Genomic DNA, 18,490 nt, shown 5'->3' on the forward strand with positions numbered 1-18,490 from the left:
GTAATATATTTACTGAGAAAAATGGTGACGTGTTCAATACTTATTTTACCCGCTGTAGCTGGTCTACTGAAACCAAAATTACAGTTATCAGATAAATTATGTACATTTATAAGAAAAATGCATATAGAAATGTATCATTTTTCTCAGCCTGTATGTTTAAATTAGACCCGGTCCACTTGTTGGTTCTCTGACATGTTTTCAGACTGGAGTTTGGGAGTTAACGATGCTCTCTCTTTATGATCACATCCTGGTATAGAGTTAGTTATGATAACTAGTTAGCCTACAGCTACTACAGCTCTAGTAAGACCCTGATGCTTGTCTAAATTAAACAAGGCCTCCTATTAAATGATGGCAGGTTTGTTTTAACTCACAGAGCAAACACATGTTTTAAACTCAGCAGCACAGACCGCAGGTTTAAATACCTCTGAGCTAACACAGCTACCAGATGATGAAGCAGCTTCCTTCCTTTAACTTGAGTTACAGCAGCTTTGTTTTTTAGTTTAACTTGAACAAAAGTTGAGGTGGAGGTTCAGGTGCCTGACAGTTAACAGGTGACAGGTGCATGTCTGCTGAGTTTCACTTCATGCAGATGAACAAAGCAGCCTGCTGAGTGGACGGAGTTTATACTCAGTATTTATGGGTTTATTTATCAGAAAACACATCATCACTTCTAGCCAGATCATACACCAACTGACTGGTAAGAAATAAATACAGTCACTTAAGTAGTTGTGGTTCAGCGTTTTGTTTATTCATGTTTACGTTTGTAATGTTTTTAATTCAATTCAATTCAAAATACTTTATTGATCCCAGAGGGAAATTAGGTAAACTAGGTTTACTAAGTAACGGATGGGATTTAAAATGTACAATACATGAAATAAACACACATAAAAGTAAAAATAAAAATGTAAATAATTACATACACAAAGTTCATACCCAGTATGATTTAATAGTAAATGTAATTTGATATTTTTTACTTAGGGGATGAACCAGAGTTGTCGATGTAAGAGCAAAGTTAAAAATTGGCTCATGAGGCTCTTTGTTACTAACAGCCTGTCACAAGACATGATGATGAAAAATACCAAAACTATCACAGTTTGACACAAACTATGAAATGTGTGTATGTTTACAATATTGAAAAGGCTGCATGAACAACGGCACGGTGGCTCAGTTGGTAGAGCTGTTGCCTCTCAGCAAGAAGGTTGCTGGATCAAATCCCAGCCCGGTGTAGAGTTTGCCTGTTCTCTCCATGCATGCGTGGGTTTTCTCCAGGTCTTCCTCCCACAGACCAAAACCATGACTGTTAGGTTAATTAGTAACTTTAAATTGTCCCTAGGTGTGAGTGAGAGAGTGAATGGTTGTTTGTCTCTATGTGTGGCCCTGTGATGGACTTACGACCTATCAGGGGTGTACCCCACCCCTCACACTGTGACTGCTGGATTTGGGCACCAGTGACCCTGAAAGGAAGAAGTGGGTATAGATGATGGATGCTTGGACAGCAGTAAATTATAATCCATTTCAAGTATCATGTGTTCAAGTTTAGTCCAGCTGATTCTTACTGGCCTTGATTGTCTGGTGTAGATGATCGATCACAGAAGAGGAAGTGAGGAAAATGTAGGTTTATTAGAAATTAAACTGTCATTGCAAATTAAACAATAGCTCAGCAGAACAGATAGCATGGCAAAATGTTCTAATACATCTGCAACTTGTATTATCTGGACTCAACAACAGATGTTTAAAATGTTTGTTTTAAACTTTGTTTTTACTCTTTTCAATAGTTCTGTCTGTCTGTAAGCAAAATGTTCATCTACCAGCAGACATATTTTTAAACTGTTTATTAATTTAATTTAAAACCAAAGATTTTATACACATTAAAAACAAAAGATATACACAACATAAATACACAAAAAAGTATACAAATCAAATTGAAATGAAAGGAGGCAGAAAGAAGAAAAAACTTATAATATCTGCCCCTTTTTTTCTATAATTAATTTTAATGAAGCCATCAGAAAATAATTATTGGGTATACATGTATTTCTAAAAAAAACTTTTGAAGTTAACTCTACTCAAAATATCACCACAGCTAATCAACCATAGAGGAGAAAAAAATACTTGGTAATGTTAAAGTGCCTGTGACATGCATATTCATGACATACAAAAAGTCAAATAAATTACATTTTTATATTCAAGACACGTGGCATAACACACATGATTTTACGCATTATGTCACATAATTGGCCTATTTTCTTTTGAATTTGGCTCAGCTAAAGTGAGACAGGAAGTGACATCAAAGGGGAACTCTTTGAGAAAGAAAACTCCCGGTTTTTGTTTATTGAAACATTATTATTTGAACTATGACTCTGCCTCATCTCTCTATGATAGTGATTAAAATAATCTAAAGAAAACTCAGATTCGTCTCTACAGTCTGTGTTAGCCATTTTAGCAATGCTCTGTTTACATTCAGAAATTCCCCTTTGACATCACTTCCTGTTTCTTTACATGTGAGTATCTCAACTGTTCATCTCAGATGTGTAAAATCTGTTTTACAGTATGTTATCAATGTTATTTTTTCAAAAATACATTCAATTTATTACAAAAATTTGATGTCACAGGCACTTTAAAGTTAACAAGTTAAACTTTGTTGTGGAAATAGCTAAGATTCATTCTCAGCTAGGACTGCACAATATATTGCAAATTTATTGACATCAAGATAAGATAAGATAAGATAAAACTTGATCCCACAGTGGGGAAATTTGCACATTAATAACAGCCTGTTTAATAGGCATATTTGCAAATAAATAAAAAAATTAAAAAATGCAATAAATGGTTGGCTCAAATGTTTGATTTATGCATTTTGTCAGCATCAGTCTGATAAACAAAACGGACCTGAGAAAGCACATCAATAACCACAGTGGAGAAAATGTTGGGCAACTGCAATGAGAGAATTTGCAGTTGGTTTGTTAACTAGGGCTGTGTATTGGCAAGAATTTGGCGATACGATACATATCATGACAGAGGGGTCACGATACGATATATCCCGATATATTTTGTTACTGTAAACAAGGTGATATATTGCGATATTTTTGGTCCAAAAATTCTATTAAATAAAAACCTCTTACTGGAAGGAAGAAAACAAAAATGAAAAACCAAAATTCATTGTCTTAGAAAATTCTAATATTATATTGACATGCTTTTGATACATTTAGCTGTGTTGTGCTTTGTATGTGTTTTATTTTATTTGTTTCATATTTCTTGTTTCATCCATATTTTCAATTATTAGACAAAATTTGCCAATAAATAGTTTGAAAATATATTTTTTGCAGCTTTTAGTTTTTAATATTAATTTACAATATGGTCACCCAACACTTAACAATAGCCTTTATGTTGTCATAAAGTTCAGTAAACAGATGATATGAAGCTGCTGCACACAGAGTTTCTGGGATCAGCTGACCTGCATCCAGAACATGATTTGTAGAACTATGGGTCGAACAGCAGGGCAGGTCCTGAAGAAAACCAGTTAACAGCAGGGCAGGTCCTGAAGAAAACCAGTTAAGAAATTGAGAAGCTAAACGAGTTAAAATGTTTTTGAAGCGAACACAGCAGGATAAAGTATATGGACTTTGATGCGATCATCAGCCGGACATTTATGTCACGGGGGAGTGCCGAGCTCGCTCGAGGTGATAGACGCATGCGCTATATGCGTAACGTGAAAGCTGACTACAGTTGGAAAAAAGAGCTCACAAAACACTTAATTTATCTTAAAATACAGACATTCTGACAGATAAGTAACTGTTTGTAACCTTACCTCAGCTTAGAAGGCAGAGGGTGTCGGTCTTTTCCGCTCAGATTCAGCTATCGGAGCATGAAGCTAATGTTTACTCACAATGCTAATGCTCTCTTACTCTCTGGCACTCAAGAGGTAGAGGAACCAAATGGCTGGCTCACTGCTGCCAACTAGTGGTCAGAGGCTGAACTACAACATAAAATGAATGGCTGGCAGGAAAGTTGACATTTTAAACCTTAATAAAAAATCGATACAGGGCTTTAGAATATCGATACAGTATCGGGAAATGAAATATCGCAATATTTCAGTGTATCGATATTTTCTTACACGCCTATTGTTAAATTTTATTTAAAATAATTAAACTAATTTAAGATGTTCGCTATTTGTTTAAAAACCTGATATTAAGGGGTGTTTTCAGTATTTAAAGCATCAGTAAAAGTTTTATTCCTCATCTTCCTGATCATATCTGCTCCTGTCTGTTTTCCTGTATCTCAGGTGTAAAGTGATGCAGCAGAAGTTGTGTTCCAGAGGTTCTGGTTCCTTCCACCTGGAGAGGAACGGTCAGGCCTGTGGCGCCGTCCTACACTCTGTCGCCTCTTGCTCGCTCCCGTTCCGCTGTCCCCGCTGCGACGAGCTGGAGCGCTTCCACAGCCTGGCCTCACTCCGCGCCCACCTGGAATACAGACACTCGTACTGCTCACCAGACCTGACCTCCGGAGGTTTCAGCATCACCGGGAAACTCCCCGACCCGCTGACGGCGGCCATTCCCTGGCAGGACATGAGCCTCCCGACCCGCAGGGGGCAGCACGGGGCCGTCAGACCGCCTCACGTTCGCTCCCTCAGCGACAGCAGAGACGGCAGAGACCTGCAGCCCTACAGCTCTGTGAGGAGGCGCACCCAGAGGGTGGGGGTGAGGACGCAGGCGGAGGAAGAGGTGGAGGGAGGGGAGGAGGATGACGATACAGGAGAAGAGGAGGAGGAGGAAGATTACGGTGAAGACAAACGTGGAAGTAGAGATGATCAGGACACAAAAGTATCCATTAGAAAATCTGACATGTGCCCCCAACATCATTACCTCCTGTTCCCCGCTCCAGCTTCTCTAGACCTGAACCCAGACCAAGACCAGGACCTGGACCTGGTTGGTGCGTCTGGGTTTTGATCTCTTTAGTGGACGTATGAAAGCTCCCAGTCTGTATCTGCAGTCACTCCTGTGCTTCCTGTCTCCCGCAGCTCAGAGCTCCTTCTCCGGAGTGGAGACGGCAGCGGCTTCGGCGGCAGTGCGTCGACGGCTGGCCCGGATCCTGCGGGCCGCCGACAGCACCATGCAGCGCCGGCTGGCCCAGCTCAGCACCGAGCTGGCCAGGACTGACACAGAGCTGCTCTGCGAGCGCGCTCACTCCCAGCACCTGGCCCAGGAGCGGCAGGAGGTGGCCGACAGGGAGAGGTCCCTGAGCCGGCAGGTAGATGTGGCCGTCATGGTGATCGCTGCGCTGAAGGAGCAGCTGAACGCCTCGGAGAACGAGCTGGAGCGCAGAGAGAGGTGAGAGCATCTGGAGCTGTAGGAGGCTCTTCCACCTGTTGGGCCTGCGTCATTTTTATCACTCTTCATTTGCAGGGAGGTTTTAACCATCCAGAAGTTCTTGGAGGCAGCGGCTCGGCAGGAGACCAGTGGCAAAGTTCGGATCCAGCATTTCATTGAGAACCTGCTGGGCCGCATCGCTCTGGCTGAGAGGCTGGTGGAGTATTACCACGTTAACGGCAGCACACCACAGTGCAGCCATTACAAGGTACAACACTTCACACATAGCCTGGCCCTTGCCTTCACACACAATTCTGCTTGATAATCTTCTCTGCTCCATCTGAGATTTCTCCCATAGACGAGGATTCCTCTGGTAGAATTTCAACTGGACCAATCAGAGAACAGAAGGAGGAGTTGTGAACGATGACATTCTCTGCTCTTTTTGTCTGTCTGTAGTTTAGCAATGGCAGCAGAGGAGGTGAATGAAGCTAGTCTGTGTTGACAATATTAGATCAAATTTGTCTCTCAAAGCCTGCAGCATCATTTAGTTTGATACGTCTCTCCTCTCAGTAGGGGATGGTTGTTTAGAGCACACGCAGTTTCATGTCAGCTCCTTAGCTTGCTTCCTTCACAGTCGAGCTGGAGTGCTACATACCTCTCAGCCAAAGCATTAGTGACTGGGTAAAATCAGATCCAATCGTTTTAAACGTCAACAGAGGCCACCCCTCCAGTAAGAAATCATTTCTCAATAATTGAGAGTCCAGACCCTCTGTATGAAGCAAAGACAAGAGACTGGTTTTTACCAGGCTAACTCAGAACTGGCTGTAGGACAAAGTTATCTTTGGTTAGGCTCTCTTTGTTTTTGTTAGTGTTGGGCAGTATGTTGGGTGTGTGTGCTCTGTGATGAGGAGGCTCAGTTTGGAGACACAGCCCAGAGGAGGAGCAGGTCACAAAAGGTGGTTCTAGACCAGGGGTGCCCAAACATTTTTAAAGCCTGTCTGTACTTTTCTGCATTAATGGTGCATTTCTATGTGTAAGCTGCCCATTCTATAGGCATTAATGTACCCCCATACCATCAGAGAGGCAGATTTTGGAATTGATTGCTGATAACAGGCCAGATGTTCCCATCCTCTTTAGTACGAAGGATGTGATATTCTTGGTTTAAAAAAAAAATAATTTGGATTTGTCCAACGGCAAAAACAGTTTTCTGTTTTCCTCTGTTTATTGTAAACAAGCTTGGGTCCAGAGATGATGATGGTGTTTCTGGATGTTTTCACATAGTGCAGGGCTATACTAGTGACCCAAAATAAACAAATTTCAAAGGTAAAAGATGATAATACTTGTTCTGTTACATGCTGCAGTGATTCACCTAGCAGTAACAGGCTCCGCCCCCTCCTCCCCACATGACTTTATACCCAATTTATAGTATGTTTCTGCTCGTATGTGTTCACCGAGTGCTGAAATAAAAACCTCATCTTCTTTCTGTCTTCATCAGCAAACTGATACTGGCCCTCATCGAATCACTAAAAGCAGGTGAGTCTTTATTTTTTTCTTTTTTAATTGAACCGATCAATCAGTTGAAAGGAGTTTGTAAAGTGTTGAATATAACAAATCAAAACAAAGATGTTTTTTTTCACTGAGAAATTTCAATAAACAGGAACAATGATGATAAATCATATTTAACTTCTTTAGTTGTTTTCCAGAAAATAATTGCAACTTGCCAAACCTGGAAAGCTTTTAAGACAATTTTAAGAACGAAAACGGGTTATGGTTGTAAAATGGGAGATTACAGCTAACTTTAATCTGACAGAGAGGCTAACAAGAACATACATTTGTAAACTAACCCGTTTCAGTTTCTCAGATTTCTGTTGGTCGGAATCAAAGCAAAATGCTGACAGATTTTCTGCTGAGTTATTCAGGAGCATCGTCATGTCGCCTGTCATGTTTCTGAGTCGTCATGTTTAATTCTCGCCTCAGCAGGTGAAATATCTCATCAGGTCTCTGTCAGAACTGAGGAAAGAGAGTCTGCTTCTGTTTTCTGTAATATGTTTATATGTGGAGCTGCTGTGGTTAGAAAACTGTAGCAGCAACTGTTTAATGACTGATTTATCTTTTCATTAAAGTCAGTGATTTCAGAGGTTTTAGACCTACTGTGCGTACGCCTGAATCCACGCACATTTCTTTTGTACATCACAATTAACGTGGAGCTGAGCGCATGTGAGACACCTCCCGACACGCCTTCATTAACATATGTTAAACAGATGCAAATTACTTCCTGTATGTGTGAAGGACACGTTTGTTTGATCCCTGCGCGATCAGAAATGATTTCTAGAGTCAGGGAAATAATGAATTTAATATAATGTGAGTGAGAAAAAAAATCCTAAGTAAAAATAAGAATATGTTTGTCATGTAAAGAACATGTGATTGTGTGTGGTATGTGTGTGCGCGCGCGCACGCTGCTGCGTTGCGCAACTGGCTCATCTATCTATTCTGAGTCTGAAAATATTAACTTTGCGCACGAGTTTATTACCATAATTACTGTAAACATAGAGGAACTTAAGTGTTTGGTAGAACATAGATCTTATTTTATTTCATAGCTGATATTAAGAAACGAGTCTCTGTGTCTCAGTAGAGTTCATATGACGTGATGTTGGAGAGTCTCCACAAAGGCTGCGCGCACCGCAGCCTTTGTACGCAGTCTGTCTGTCTGTCAAGCTTTTGCTCTCCTACTTACAGCATTTTCACAAGTTGTAAAGTGTACTTCCACGTGCCATTTAGGAGAAATTACAACAAAGTAAATGCCAAACACCTCTACTGCTGGCGAGGGTGTGCGCTCCAGAGTGCGATCATAACTCAGCCTTTAGAATCAGATGGATGAGACGATTCCATTGGTCATGACTCTGTTTTGGGTGGACTGGACTGGCACAGTCCTGATGGGTCTGCCAGCTCCCTCTGGAAAGCTCCTGTGGAACCCCAGTTTGATCGCTGCTGCACATGCACGCGTGGTGCACGCTGCGTCGCGCTCCAGAGCGCAGTAGTTCCAAACTGAAAAATGATTATTCCTGAAAACGGCTGATGAGCTACTCGTCATCAGAAAATTATATCTGTTTGTAAATTAAAGCTCTGCGTGTTTCACTATTTATTATATCCTCCAGTAAGGCTGAATCAGTTCCTGTTGAATGTATTTTTGGCACAACTTTGCGTGTCTTTTATCTAACTGCGTCCATGTGTCCATGTATTAATAATTGTTAATCATGTGTGTCTGCTGTGAACAATAATCATTTTCACTTCATGAACAGTTTCTCAGAATCACCTCTAAGTGCCTCCAATAAAACCAAACCCACAGAAACGTGCGTACACCAGCCCTGGAGTTGACGTGGGGCTGCGCACATTTCCACGTTCAGTTGAGTTTTGATACATCTGGAGTTTTGCGTGGAAAATGGCGTACACAAGTTTTTTGTGCATACGCACTGTTAATGCATGAGTCCCCTGATCATTTTTATTAAGTCATGCAATGTAAAGCTGAAAACCCTGGGCTTTTCTTTCCTATAATTAATCAAAATAACTTGAAATAACAACATATTGAGATATTGGATTTTTTATCATCTTAAAATAAGCAGATGAGATTAGTTGGTAATAAAACTAAAATATATTCAGATTGGACCCAGAAATCTAAAGTTTGTTCTTGTAGAAATCTCCTGTAGTAAACTTTCTTCTATAAAGAACTCATGAGATTATCTCCTGGTGCCACAGTCTGATGTCTTTAGAGGATCCTGGTCTCAGACTTTGGTTGAATCTTCTTCCAGGTCAGCAGGAGGTCAGCTCTTCTCCTCTGCCCTCCATGACAACAGAGCACAGTCCTCGTCCTCCTCTCAGTTCTCCAAAGTGGGCCTGGAGCGGGAGCGCCGAGAACGTCTGGCCCAGTCGTCCCGGCTGTTCTGTCGGCCCGAACACAGAGACGACATCTGGAACCACCAGCGGCGCCGGTCCACCGGGTACGAGGCTTAGACCTGTAGATGAGGACTAGAGAGAGGAGGAGCCAGTGCTGTTACTGAGTGGGTTTATTCCAGTGGGATAATCTGTGGAAAAGTATCAGGAATCCAAATAGTGATTCCTGCTTCCAGATTATAATCTACAAGGATTAATTTCTCCAATTTCTATGAAGTTCATTATTCATTCACTCAAAACTAGAGTCTTTCTTCTGGTAACTAGAGCAACATTATTCATCTGTCCAGTTTTTTACCCACTTTTTTCTTTCTGTGTCATGGGGGAGCTGGTGCCTGTCGCTGTCCGAGAGGCGGGACACCCTGGACAGGTCACATGTCCATCACAGGGACATACAGAGACAAATGACTATTCACATACTCGCTCATACCAGGGATAATTTAGAGCAGGGGTGTCAAACTCCAGTCCTCGAGGGCCGCTATCCTGCATGTTTTAGAGGTTTTCCAGCTCCAACACACCTGATTCAGTGATTGAATTAACTCTTCAAATTGGGCAGAAGCCTGTTAATTACCCAGCGATCAAAATCTGGTGTGTTGGAGCAAGAAAACCTCTAAAACATGCAGGATAGCGGCCCTCGAGGACAGGAGTTTGACACCCCTGATTTAGAGTTATCAATCACCCAAACATTTTTCTTTATCTTAGGATGGGGGTGGGGTTTATGGTAACCGGAATACTCTGAAAAAACCCACATGTGCACAGGGAGAACATGTAAACTCCATACAGAAAGGCTGGGAGGCAAACTTACGACCTTCTTCCTGTGAGATGACCGCACTAACCACAGCACCACCGTGCTATGTAGTGCAAAAAATTCAAAGCGCTAAATCAATATTCTTCACAAACAGAAGTCTGCGCTTGCATATCTAACCCCTTTAAATGTTATTACATCATCTAATTCAAAAGACATAGTTACTGAATCGTTTTATTACATACAAACAGGGTTTGAAACCAGAAAGCAATAAAAACAACTCAAATTCAAAGCGCTAAATCAATATTCTTCACAAACAGAAGTCTGCGCTTGCATATCTAACCCCTTTAAATGTTATTACATCATCTAATTCAAAAGACATAGTTACTGAATCGTTTTATTACATACAAACAGGGTTTGAAACCAGAAAGCAATAAAAACAACTCAACTGTGTTGTCACACCATCTAAAGGTTTTAGTTGTGTATTTGGTATTTTCTGTGGAATAAAAACAGGAATAAATCATAGTTCAGGATATTTTGATGAGCAGGAATATAAACCTTTAAATGTGAGCACAAACAGATTCTGAATAAAATAGAAAACGTTTCTTTTAACTTTATTTCTTACGTAAAAATGGCTGTGATTGGTTCAGAGTTACTTACAGACCAAGTGTGAAAACAGAACCTGACCCGGTTCTCAAGAACCCATTGATTCATTTAACTTCTCTTTTGGCTCTAGAAAGCTACAGAACTGGCTTTAGAACTGCGCTGAAACAAAACAAGAAATAAAATTTCACCACTTTGAAAGACCTTCAGACAATCAGGACGATTTAAAATAAGACCAATTTAGAGGATCTTGGTCTCAGACTTTAGTTGAACCTTTTTCCAGGTCAGCAGGAGGTCAGCTCTTCTCCTATCTTCTCCTTTTCTTCTATTGAAAAGAAAGAAAATAGAAAGATTTTCTTGCTGGATCAGGAGTTTTCCTTTACCCACTTTTTGTGCAGGGTCCTGGAGAACTGGTGCCTGTCTGCAGTCGTGAGGGGGGAGGTTAGTGTTGGGTTCGTCCCACTCACTAGCCGTGTTTCCATCAAGGTTTTTTAATTCACATTTTGAAGTATCGCATTAGAAAAGGTGAATGGAAATGGCATGATTTGAAAAAACTTCCTCTAATTTGCATAAAAGTTGATACACTCGCCTGAGGTGTTTTTTATTTTTTTTTGTTTGTTTTTTCAAAAAAGAGTTAATGCGCAAAAGGAGAGATTTGGAGACATTGGTTGAATAAGTTCTGACTTAGCGAACATTTACCTCACGTGTTGATCAGCTGTTCCCACTGTCTGAATGGTACCGATACCGATACCAGAGCGACTGCAGCTGGACCCTCCTCCCGCTGTCAGTGTATTCTCAGTTATTCCCTTAATGTGAAGAGAATTACATTTCTTTCTCTACATCTCCAGACAGCATGCAACATCGTTAAAACTAGTTGGTATAACTTTCCCGATAGTAGCAACACGTTGCTGATAACTTCTCTCCATTAACCTGAGAAGTGTGGACCCTGTGAGTTGGCGACTTTTACTTCCTGTTTACTACACACATGCATCTGATGTAATTGATTCTCTTCAAGCCAGGTGATGGAAACACGTCTGATTCGCATTTCTTAGTTTTTTCCTTTTTGTAAAATTTTAAAAGTTTGCTCAAATTTTGAATTAAAATTGGATGGAAACACAGCTTATGTTTCATGAACCACTCTGGGGTTCAGACCCCACTTACAAAAGCCACTGCTGTACTGAACACTGCAGATGCAGTGAGACCAGTACTGGAGTCATGTGTTCATCTTTATGGCCAGTTGTTGGGCTGCAGCATTTTGTACCAACAAAAGGATTTGAACTCACAAAGAACTGCAGTAGTCAAAATGGGTCAAAATAACATTTTCAAAATCTTGAAGAGACAGATTGACTACAAGTCTTTGTGCTGACGTGTTTCTGAAGTTGAAAGGAGCTGTCAGTTATCTCAAGGTTGTTCCACAGAAAGCTGACTTACAAGAACAAAAAGAGACCAAGGAAAGAGTTCTCAGCAGAAACGGCCTCTTCAAATGAAATAATCTATTAAAAAGACTAAATTTATCCATGTCTTTGTTTTCTGGGGCCCGGCAATAATGATCTTTACTGACATCTTTACATAATATCATGGTATCCAGGGGTGGGGGTATATGGTCTGTGGCAGAAACATTTACATGATTATAACTTGATATTCTAGAGCCAGAGAGAAAAGTGAAGTTATTGGTTCCCAACATTCCTCAAAGCCAAGCCAAACTGCAGTAAAACAAGGACACATAGATTTGTATAGAAATGAAAAAATAATCTTTTTTCTGGTAGACCTCAAAGGCATCATGTAAAGGTGGAACAGGACTGGGACCAGAATGACTCCATGAGGAACTCCATGTACAAAAACAGTTCAGTTATCTAAACCCAGAGTTACATTTCTGTCAGGTGGGACCAGAACCACCGTAAGGTAGAATCTTTAATCCCTGCACACGGTTCCAGTCGAGGTACAGATGTTTTGATCCAGAGTTAGAGCAGACCCTCAGGTCTAAAAGCACAAGTCCAGCAGGGTGGACCTGAGTCAACAGTTCAATAAAAGAGCTGTTCCACTTTTATGGTATTATTTAAAACCAGACTATTTGTTAGAATTAAATCCAAACTTAAGTGCTGATAAGTCTTTCTTTGACAGTTCTGATGAACCTCTGCTTCCTTTGAGGCATTGAGAAACTGCCAGAGGAGCTTTCAGGGGCAGTTCATCCCATGTCTGAGCGAACACATGAATGTATCCTGAGTTGCAGATCGGCTCAGACCGAGGAGACGCTGCTCTTTACAAACCTGCCTTTTAGGTTTTGAATTGGCTCTGGTCCACACAGAACCAGGTGGAGATGTGACCTACAGAGCTCTGCAGGAAATAAAACCACTCATGACACATTGTTTATCTTTTTCTGTTTCTGCTCTCATCCTCTGAGAAGAATGTAAATTTAACCCGACAGTATTTTGTGTAAAATGTGTGTTTGCTGTCGTTGGTTTACGTTGTTAATATTTATATTTTATATGGAAACTTCTTACATGTTGTCAAGTGAAAGTAGTAGTCTGGTAAAACATATTTATTTGTGCAGGTTGTTGAAAGAATCGAAAATAAAATCTTGTAGATTTGTTTATTTGATGTTGCCTGATCATAATTATGATTTTTACCTGCCATTAATAAGCTAAAAAAAAAAAAAAAAATCTCATAGATCGAGATTTTGTTTTTAGTTTTCAAAAACAAAGTAAGAAAAGAGGAAATAATTTGACTGTCCCAAGGAAATTGCAGTTTGTTTCTAGTTTTATTTTATTTGTTCCAAACGACTGAGAGGAAACTGGATTTTCAGCACAACTTTAAAGGTGGGCAACGATGTGCACACTCCGGGGGGTGGATTCAGCCCTGTAGCTGTGGGAAACACACTGGCTGACAGAAGCCAAAAGATGTGTTTTGACATGTAAACTTTACAAAAAGTACAAAAACTGTGTAAATAAGAATTTGTTTGCAAAAACTTTGGATTGCTCCACATGCCATTGGACACCTCCAATGTTTGACTAATCTTACTCAGAGTTGAAGAGTCCATGGTAAAGTCTCCAGTAATCATACAATTTAAACTGTGACTGTGTAAAAACATTCAGAGCTGTTCCTGTGACACTGGATAAATACTTTTTAAAGATAACTTTTAAAAAAATCATTTTTGGTGGAGTCTTTTTGTGAGAGATTCAGACATTGTTGGTTTTATATGAATATGTTTTTGTTTTAAACTGTTAAAAGATGCCCCACACTTAGTATTTTATTGTTTATGATGTATGTTTAATCCAAAGAGTAACCTCCATGGTTCAATTGAAACGGTTCAGTTTTTGTACAGCCTACTAGTATTTACAAGATCAAAATGACCACTCTAGGTCAGTGAACCCTGGTCCTCAAGTACCCCCTATCCAGCATGTTTTACTTGTTTCCCTGCTATTCAGCAGGTCTTCAGAAGATTGTTAATCACTCATTCATTCAAACCAGGTGTGTCAAATCAGGGAAACATCTAAACATGCAGGAAAGGAGTCCTTGTGGACCAGGGTTGGGAATCACTGCTTTAATACACGTTATCTGATTTATTATTTACAAATAAATTGCAAAGAATCAATGGCTTCCAGAAGCAATACTAAAAAACATAAAACTAAGTAAATATTACATTTTTAAAATGTCTCATCAAGCTCAGACAAGCTCTTGAGGTGTTGGTCAACATTTAAAGCAGTGATTTTTAGATGTTTCCCTGCTTAACACTAAGAGTTACTTCATAACCACTGAAGTATGTCATTCATTCCTATATTAAAATGAAATCAACTCAAACTTGTCCACATAAACAATCAATAGTCTGTATGTAAATGACTGCAGTAGTTATCTTATGGCCACTCATTAAATTATTTTATTTTTTTATCCCATGTCATTGGACAAGCTCTGGAAAAACCTTTAAAAATATTAAAAACCAGTTCAAAAAGTCCAACTTCCAGTGATCTGTTTTAACTTTGAATGATGTCTCTACTGTGAAGGAGGGCTGGTTTTCTCACTTGTTTCACCAAAATCCTGTTATCTGTGAAGGAAGTATTTATTTTAGTTTTGTTTTTTGCTCATTTCATCATTGTGGTAAGATATACTGCAAACAAAAGTCATAGCACACTATTACTGATCCACTGCACACCAAAGCTGCTGAAGGAGCAGCGAACCCCAAATATAAAAAAAAAAAAAACATTAAAAAAAAACAGCTGCATAAAGTTGTTTCAATGTTGATGTATTGAAACACTTATACAAGGTGAAAAAACTTCACAAATATTGTAGTTGTACATCTGATGAAAAGTTTGATAAACATTGCCATCTTCTTGCCATACCTCTGTTTTCCTAAAGATTTTTACAACTCAACTTTTTTGGCGTTTTTCGAAATTAAGGCAACTATTATTGGCTTTTTGTCTAATCTTTCTCTAAAACAGGGGTCTTCAATGTTTTTCAGTCTGGGACCCCCAATCTGATGGAGCGCCAGAGCAAAGACCCCCCCCCACACACACACACACACACACACTACTGTGTTATACAGGGTCAGGCTTTAGGTGAAGCAGAGTTCAGATGGTGTTCTCACTCAATGTGTGCATTTCTGACAAAAATACACAGTTGTCTGCCTCCATTTATCAATTGTGTTCATTTAAACACAACTTACAACAAATTGCACGACCCCTACCATGCAGTGCCTCCACAACCCAACTAGGGGTTGCAACCCCAACATTGAAGACCCCTGCTCTAAAGTATTTAATTGATTGGATGTTGAAAGTAGAAAACATTTCTTTAAATAATGATAATGATTTGTTGACCCGTTATTTAAAATTCACATAATTGTTTTTTTTTTTCCTAACAGCAGCAGAAAGTTTCTCCTCCGTTCTTCAGATTTGTCTCGTTTTTGCTTCGTGCTGGAAGATACATGAAGAAACCTTAATCACTTTACTGCTACTTCTACTACAACATCTGTGTTACTATAACAGCATGCTTCATATGTAGCAACAAAAAAGAAGAAAAAAACATCATAATTTATAAACTCTTATCTTGTAAGTGTATTTTGTAGCTGAAGAAAGGTCTATTTTGATTGTATTTGATGGAAAGTTGCACTAAACTAACTGAGAGCACTTGGCTTGGATTCATGTGAGGGATGGTTGTAGCTGACAATCAGCACGGTTCATGCACATAGCTGAAGGGATTCTGGGGAATAAATGTATTTCCTCAAATGCATTTGGAAACGCGTGGAAGAGCTTTTGACCGAGTGAAAGTTTTAAAAAATGGAGTTCCTGTGAGTTTCTGGTACCTTAAGTTCTGTGAAGAAGAACTCTGTTCTCATGTTGTGCAAAGGTGTTTTTACAGCTGAGTTAGTTTGGTATCCTTGAGTTTGTGGCGTTTGTCTGTTTCAAGAAATAATCTCTAGTTTTGTGCCTTCACTCGAGAACTCTGTAGTCTGTAAAACACTGTGCAAAATGCAATACTGTGAAGAATTGGAACAACATGTTGAAACCTGTCAGTGTCAAAACTCATGAAAATTAAAAGAACTAACATACAAACTTTGCTTTGCTGTTTTTATTTACTGTTTTCTAACCAATCAAGCTACACTTCTTTATAGAGATTCTATAGAGGTTTTTACTAAAAAATGTTTTTTAAGGAAAAAGTCAGGACCTCTGGGTCTCGTCCTGAGTGATAGGATGGAGCTGTAGATCAATGGGTCAAGTCTCCTCTGCAGTAATGACCCAGTCTGTCACGGTTGAGAAGCTGAGCTGACACACTTAACAGCTAAGCCAGGGGTTCCCAAACTTTTCCATGCCAAGGCCCCCCAAACAACTTTAGCTTTTGGCCGGGGACCCCCTTACAAGTTGACAATAAAATATATCAATATATGTAAATAAATATAAATTTTTTTAGAAAGTTTTTTCTCTCCCTTTTATTCACATTGAATAGCTGTAAAGCCATACTAAATGTAACTGCCTCATTTTACTTGGCCAGGAGTTTTTTACGCAGTGTCCTCCGTAGCAGGGCTGCTGGTCGGTTCATTTGACCTTTTTTTGTCACAAACTTGTCCATTGCTCTGCTAGCTTCAGACTGAACAAACTCTGTCACTATTAACCTCGGGAGGACCGCCACCTGTAGTTTCCTGGGTGCTTTCAAGTTTAGTGCTGAGAGTGGGAACAAACCCGAAACAAAGCATGAATGGTTGCAGCAAAATGAAAGACATTCTTGCCAAATAATGAAGACATCATGTAAATGCCTCCAAAAATGGGACAGCAAATGTATAAATAAATAAATTTAATAAATAAATGTGCTTTAATTCCCTTTTCTGTTTTCATTTAGGCTCTATTATAAGAATGTCCACAGCATTTCAGTGTCAACAAAGTTATATCTATCAGATTTTGATCACCTAATTAAATTTTTAAGTTGTTTACAAGTGGCTATTTTACATTTCTTGTACACCTGTCTTAAAATGTCAGGCAGACTGGAGCCAGGTTGGGATGTGGCTCACAGTGAGCACTTTAAAATTTCCTTTATTTTCAAATCTAAAACTTGACAAATCAGAAAGATGAGCATGGCAAAAGACCTTTCATAACATTGTTATAAATTATATTTAAAATGGTAATTGAAAAACAGATTTTTTTGTTAATATTTAACATTTTTATTTTAACTTCTTAAGCTCCAAGGGGTTTTCTTGATGTTTTTGCTCAACATACCATGACGAAATGTAAATGAGTGTACCTCAGAATTTATAAAGTCTAATTAAAAATCTTAGTATCAAAATAAAACTAACACTTAGGAGATTTCATCAGAAGTGTAAGTATTAAAGCAGCTGCTGTGGTTTTAGAGATTAAGGGTGGAACATAGTTTTATCATTTTTCTTCACTCTCACCTGAATGATTTTTTTTTTCATTTTTCATATAACCCATTTGAAACCAGAATGAAGCAGGCTAAAAATGGCTGATTAATGAGTAATTTTGCATTTTAGCTATATGGCGACCATCTTGGATTTTTCATTTGGCTTCAGTATGTGATGGAGATCCTTCTTAGATATATCCACACCAAACGTTAGCTAACGTGTTAAAATGGCCAAAAAATTAGTGATGGTGTATCCCCGTAATTGTAAACAACAGCGCAAGCGGAAATTTAAAACCGACTTCTGCTATGAAAGTGGCGTGAATTCAGGAATACTGTGGAAAGGTTGGAGGACAAACTGACCACATTTCCTCACTCTGTTGCTGTTTTAGTCATTCTCCTCTACATGTTTGTTGTAATTATTTCTATCAGTAACATGTTTTCTTTGCCTCTCTTCCAGAAGAAAATACACCTGAACCAGTCCTTCTGTTTGTATGTGTCTCTCTTTCCTGTCCCCTCAAACCCAGCCAGTCGAGGCAGATGTCCGCCTGTCCTGAGCCTGGTTCTGGTTCTGCCGGAGGTTTCTTCCTGTTAAAAGGGAGTTTTTCCTCTCCACTGTCGCCAATGTGATGCTCAGGGTGGGAGACTGTGATGAAATGATTCAACACAATCTGGCTTCCTTAGATTGGTGTGTGTGTGTGTGTGTGTGTGTGTGTGTGTGTGTGTGTGTGTGTGGCCTTGTTCTTGCTACTTTGTGGGGACAATTTCTCAGGAAAATGCAGCCTTGTGGGGACTGGATGCTCCTTTGGTCCCCACAACTTCGGAGGTTGATTTCGGGTGTGGGGGTTGGGTTTAGGACCAAGATGTGAATTGAGTTTAGGTTAGTTTTAGGGTCAGGTAGGTACCTGTGAGGTTAGCCTTAGGGTTGGTGGTCATGGTTGGGATATAAAATTAAAAAAAAAAGATTGGTAGTCAATGGAAAGTCCCCACAAGGATCGAGAAACAGTGTGTGTGTGTGTGTGTGTGTGTGTGTGTGTGTGTGTGTGTGTGTGTGTGTGTG

The 18,490-nt window shown here is 39.6% G+C and overlaps 1 protein-coding gene across 1 annotated transcript in view; it reads left to right on the forward strand.

Annotated features, from left to right (window-relative positions):
• znf365 (zinc finger protein 365) overlaps positions 1-9,472 on the forward strand; it is an 11,915-nt gene extending 2,443 nt beyond the window's left edge. Inside the window, exons 2-6 of the mRNA XM_014020179.1 lie at positions 4,277-4,923; positions 5,012-5,321; positions 5,397-5,568; positions 6,796-6,833; positions 9,107-9,472. Of these exons, the coding sequence (XP_013875633.1) occupies positions 4,287-4,923; positions 5,012-5,321; positions 5,397-5,568; positions 6,796-6,833; positions 9,107-9,308 (1,359 nt within the window). The 5' untranslated portion in view covers positions 4,277-4,286 and the 3' untranslated portion in view covers positions 9,309-9,472. The remainder of the gene's footprint in view (positions 1-4,276; positions 4,924-5,011; positions 5,322-5,396; positions 5,569-6,795; positions 6,834-9,106) is intronic.
• Positions 9,473-18,490: the final 9,018 nt, after the last annotated feature.

The sequence above is a fragment of the Austrofundulus limnaeus genome, unplaced genomic scaffold (genome assembly GCF_001266775.1).
Source record: "Austrofundulus limnaeus strain Quisiro unplaced genomic scaffold, Austrofundulus_limnaeus-1.0 Scaffold243, whole genome shotgun sequence".
Taxonomy (NCBI): domain Eukaryota; kingdom Metazoa; phylum Chordata; class Actinopteri; order Cyprinodontiformes; family Rivulidae; genus Austrofundulus; species Austrofundulus limnaeus.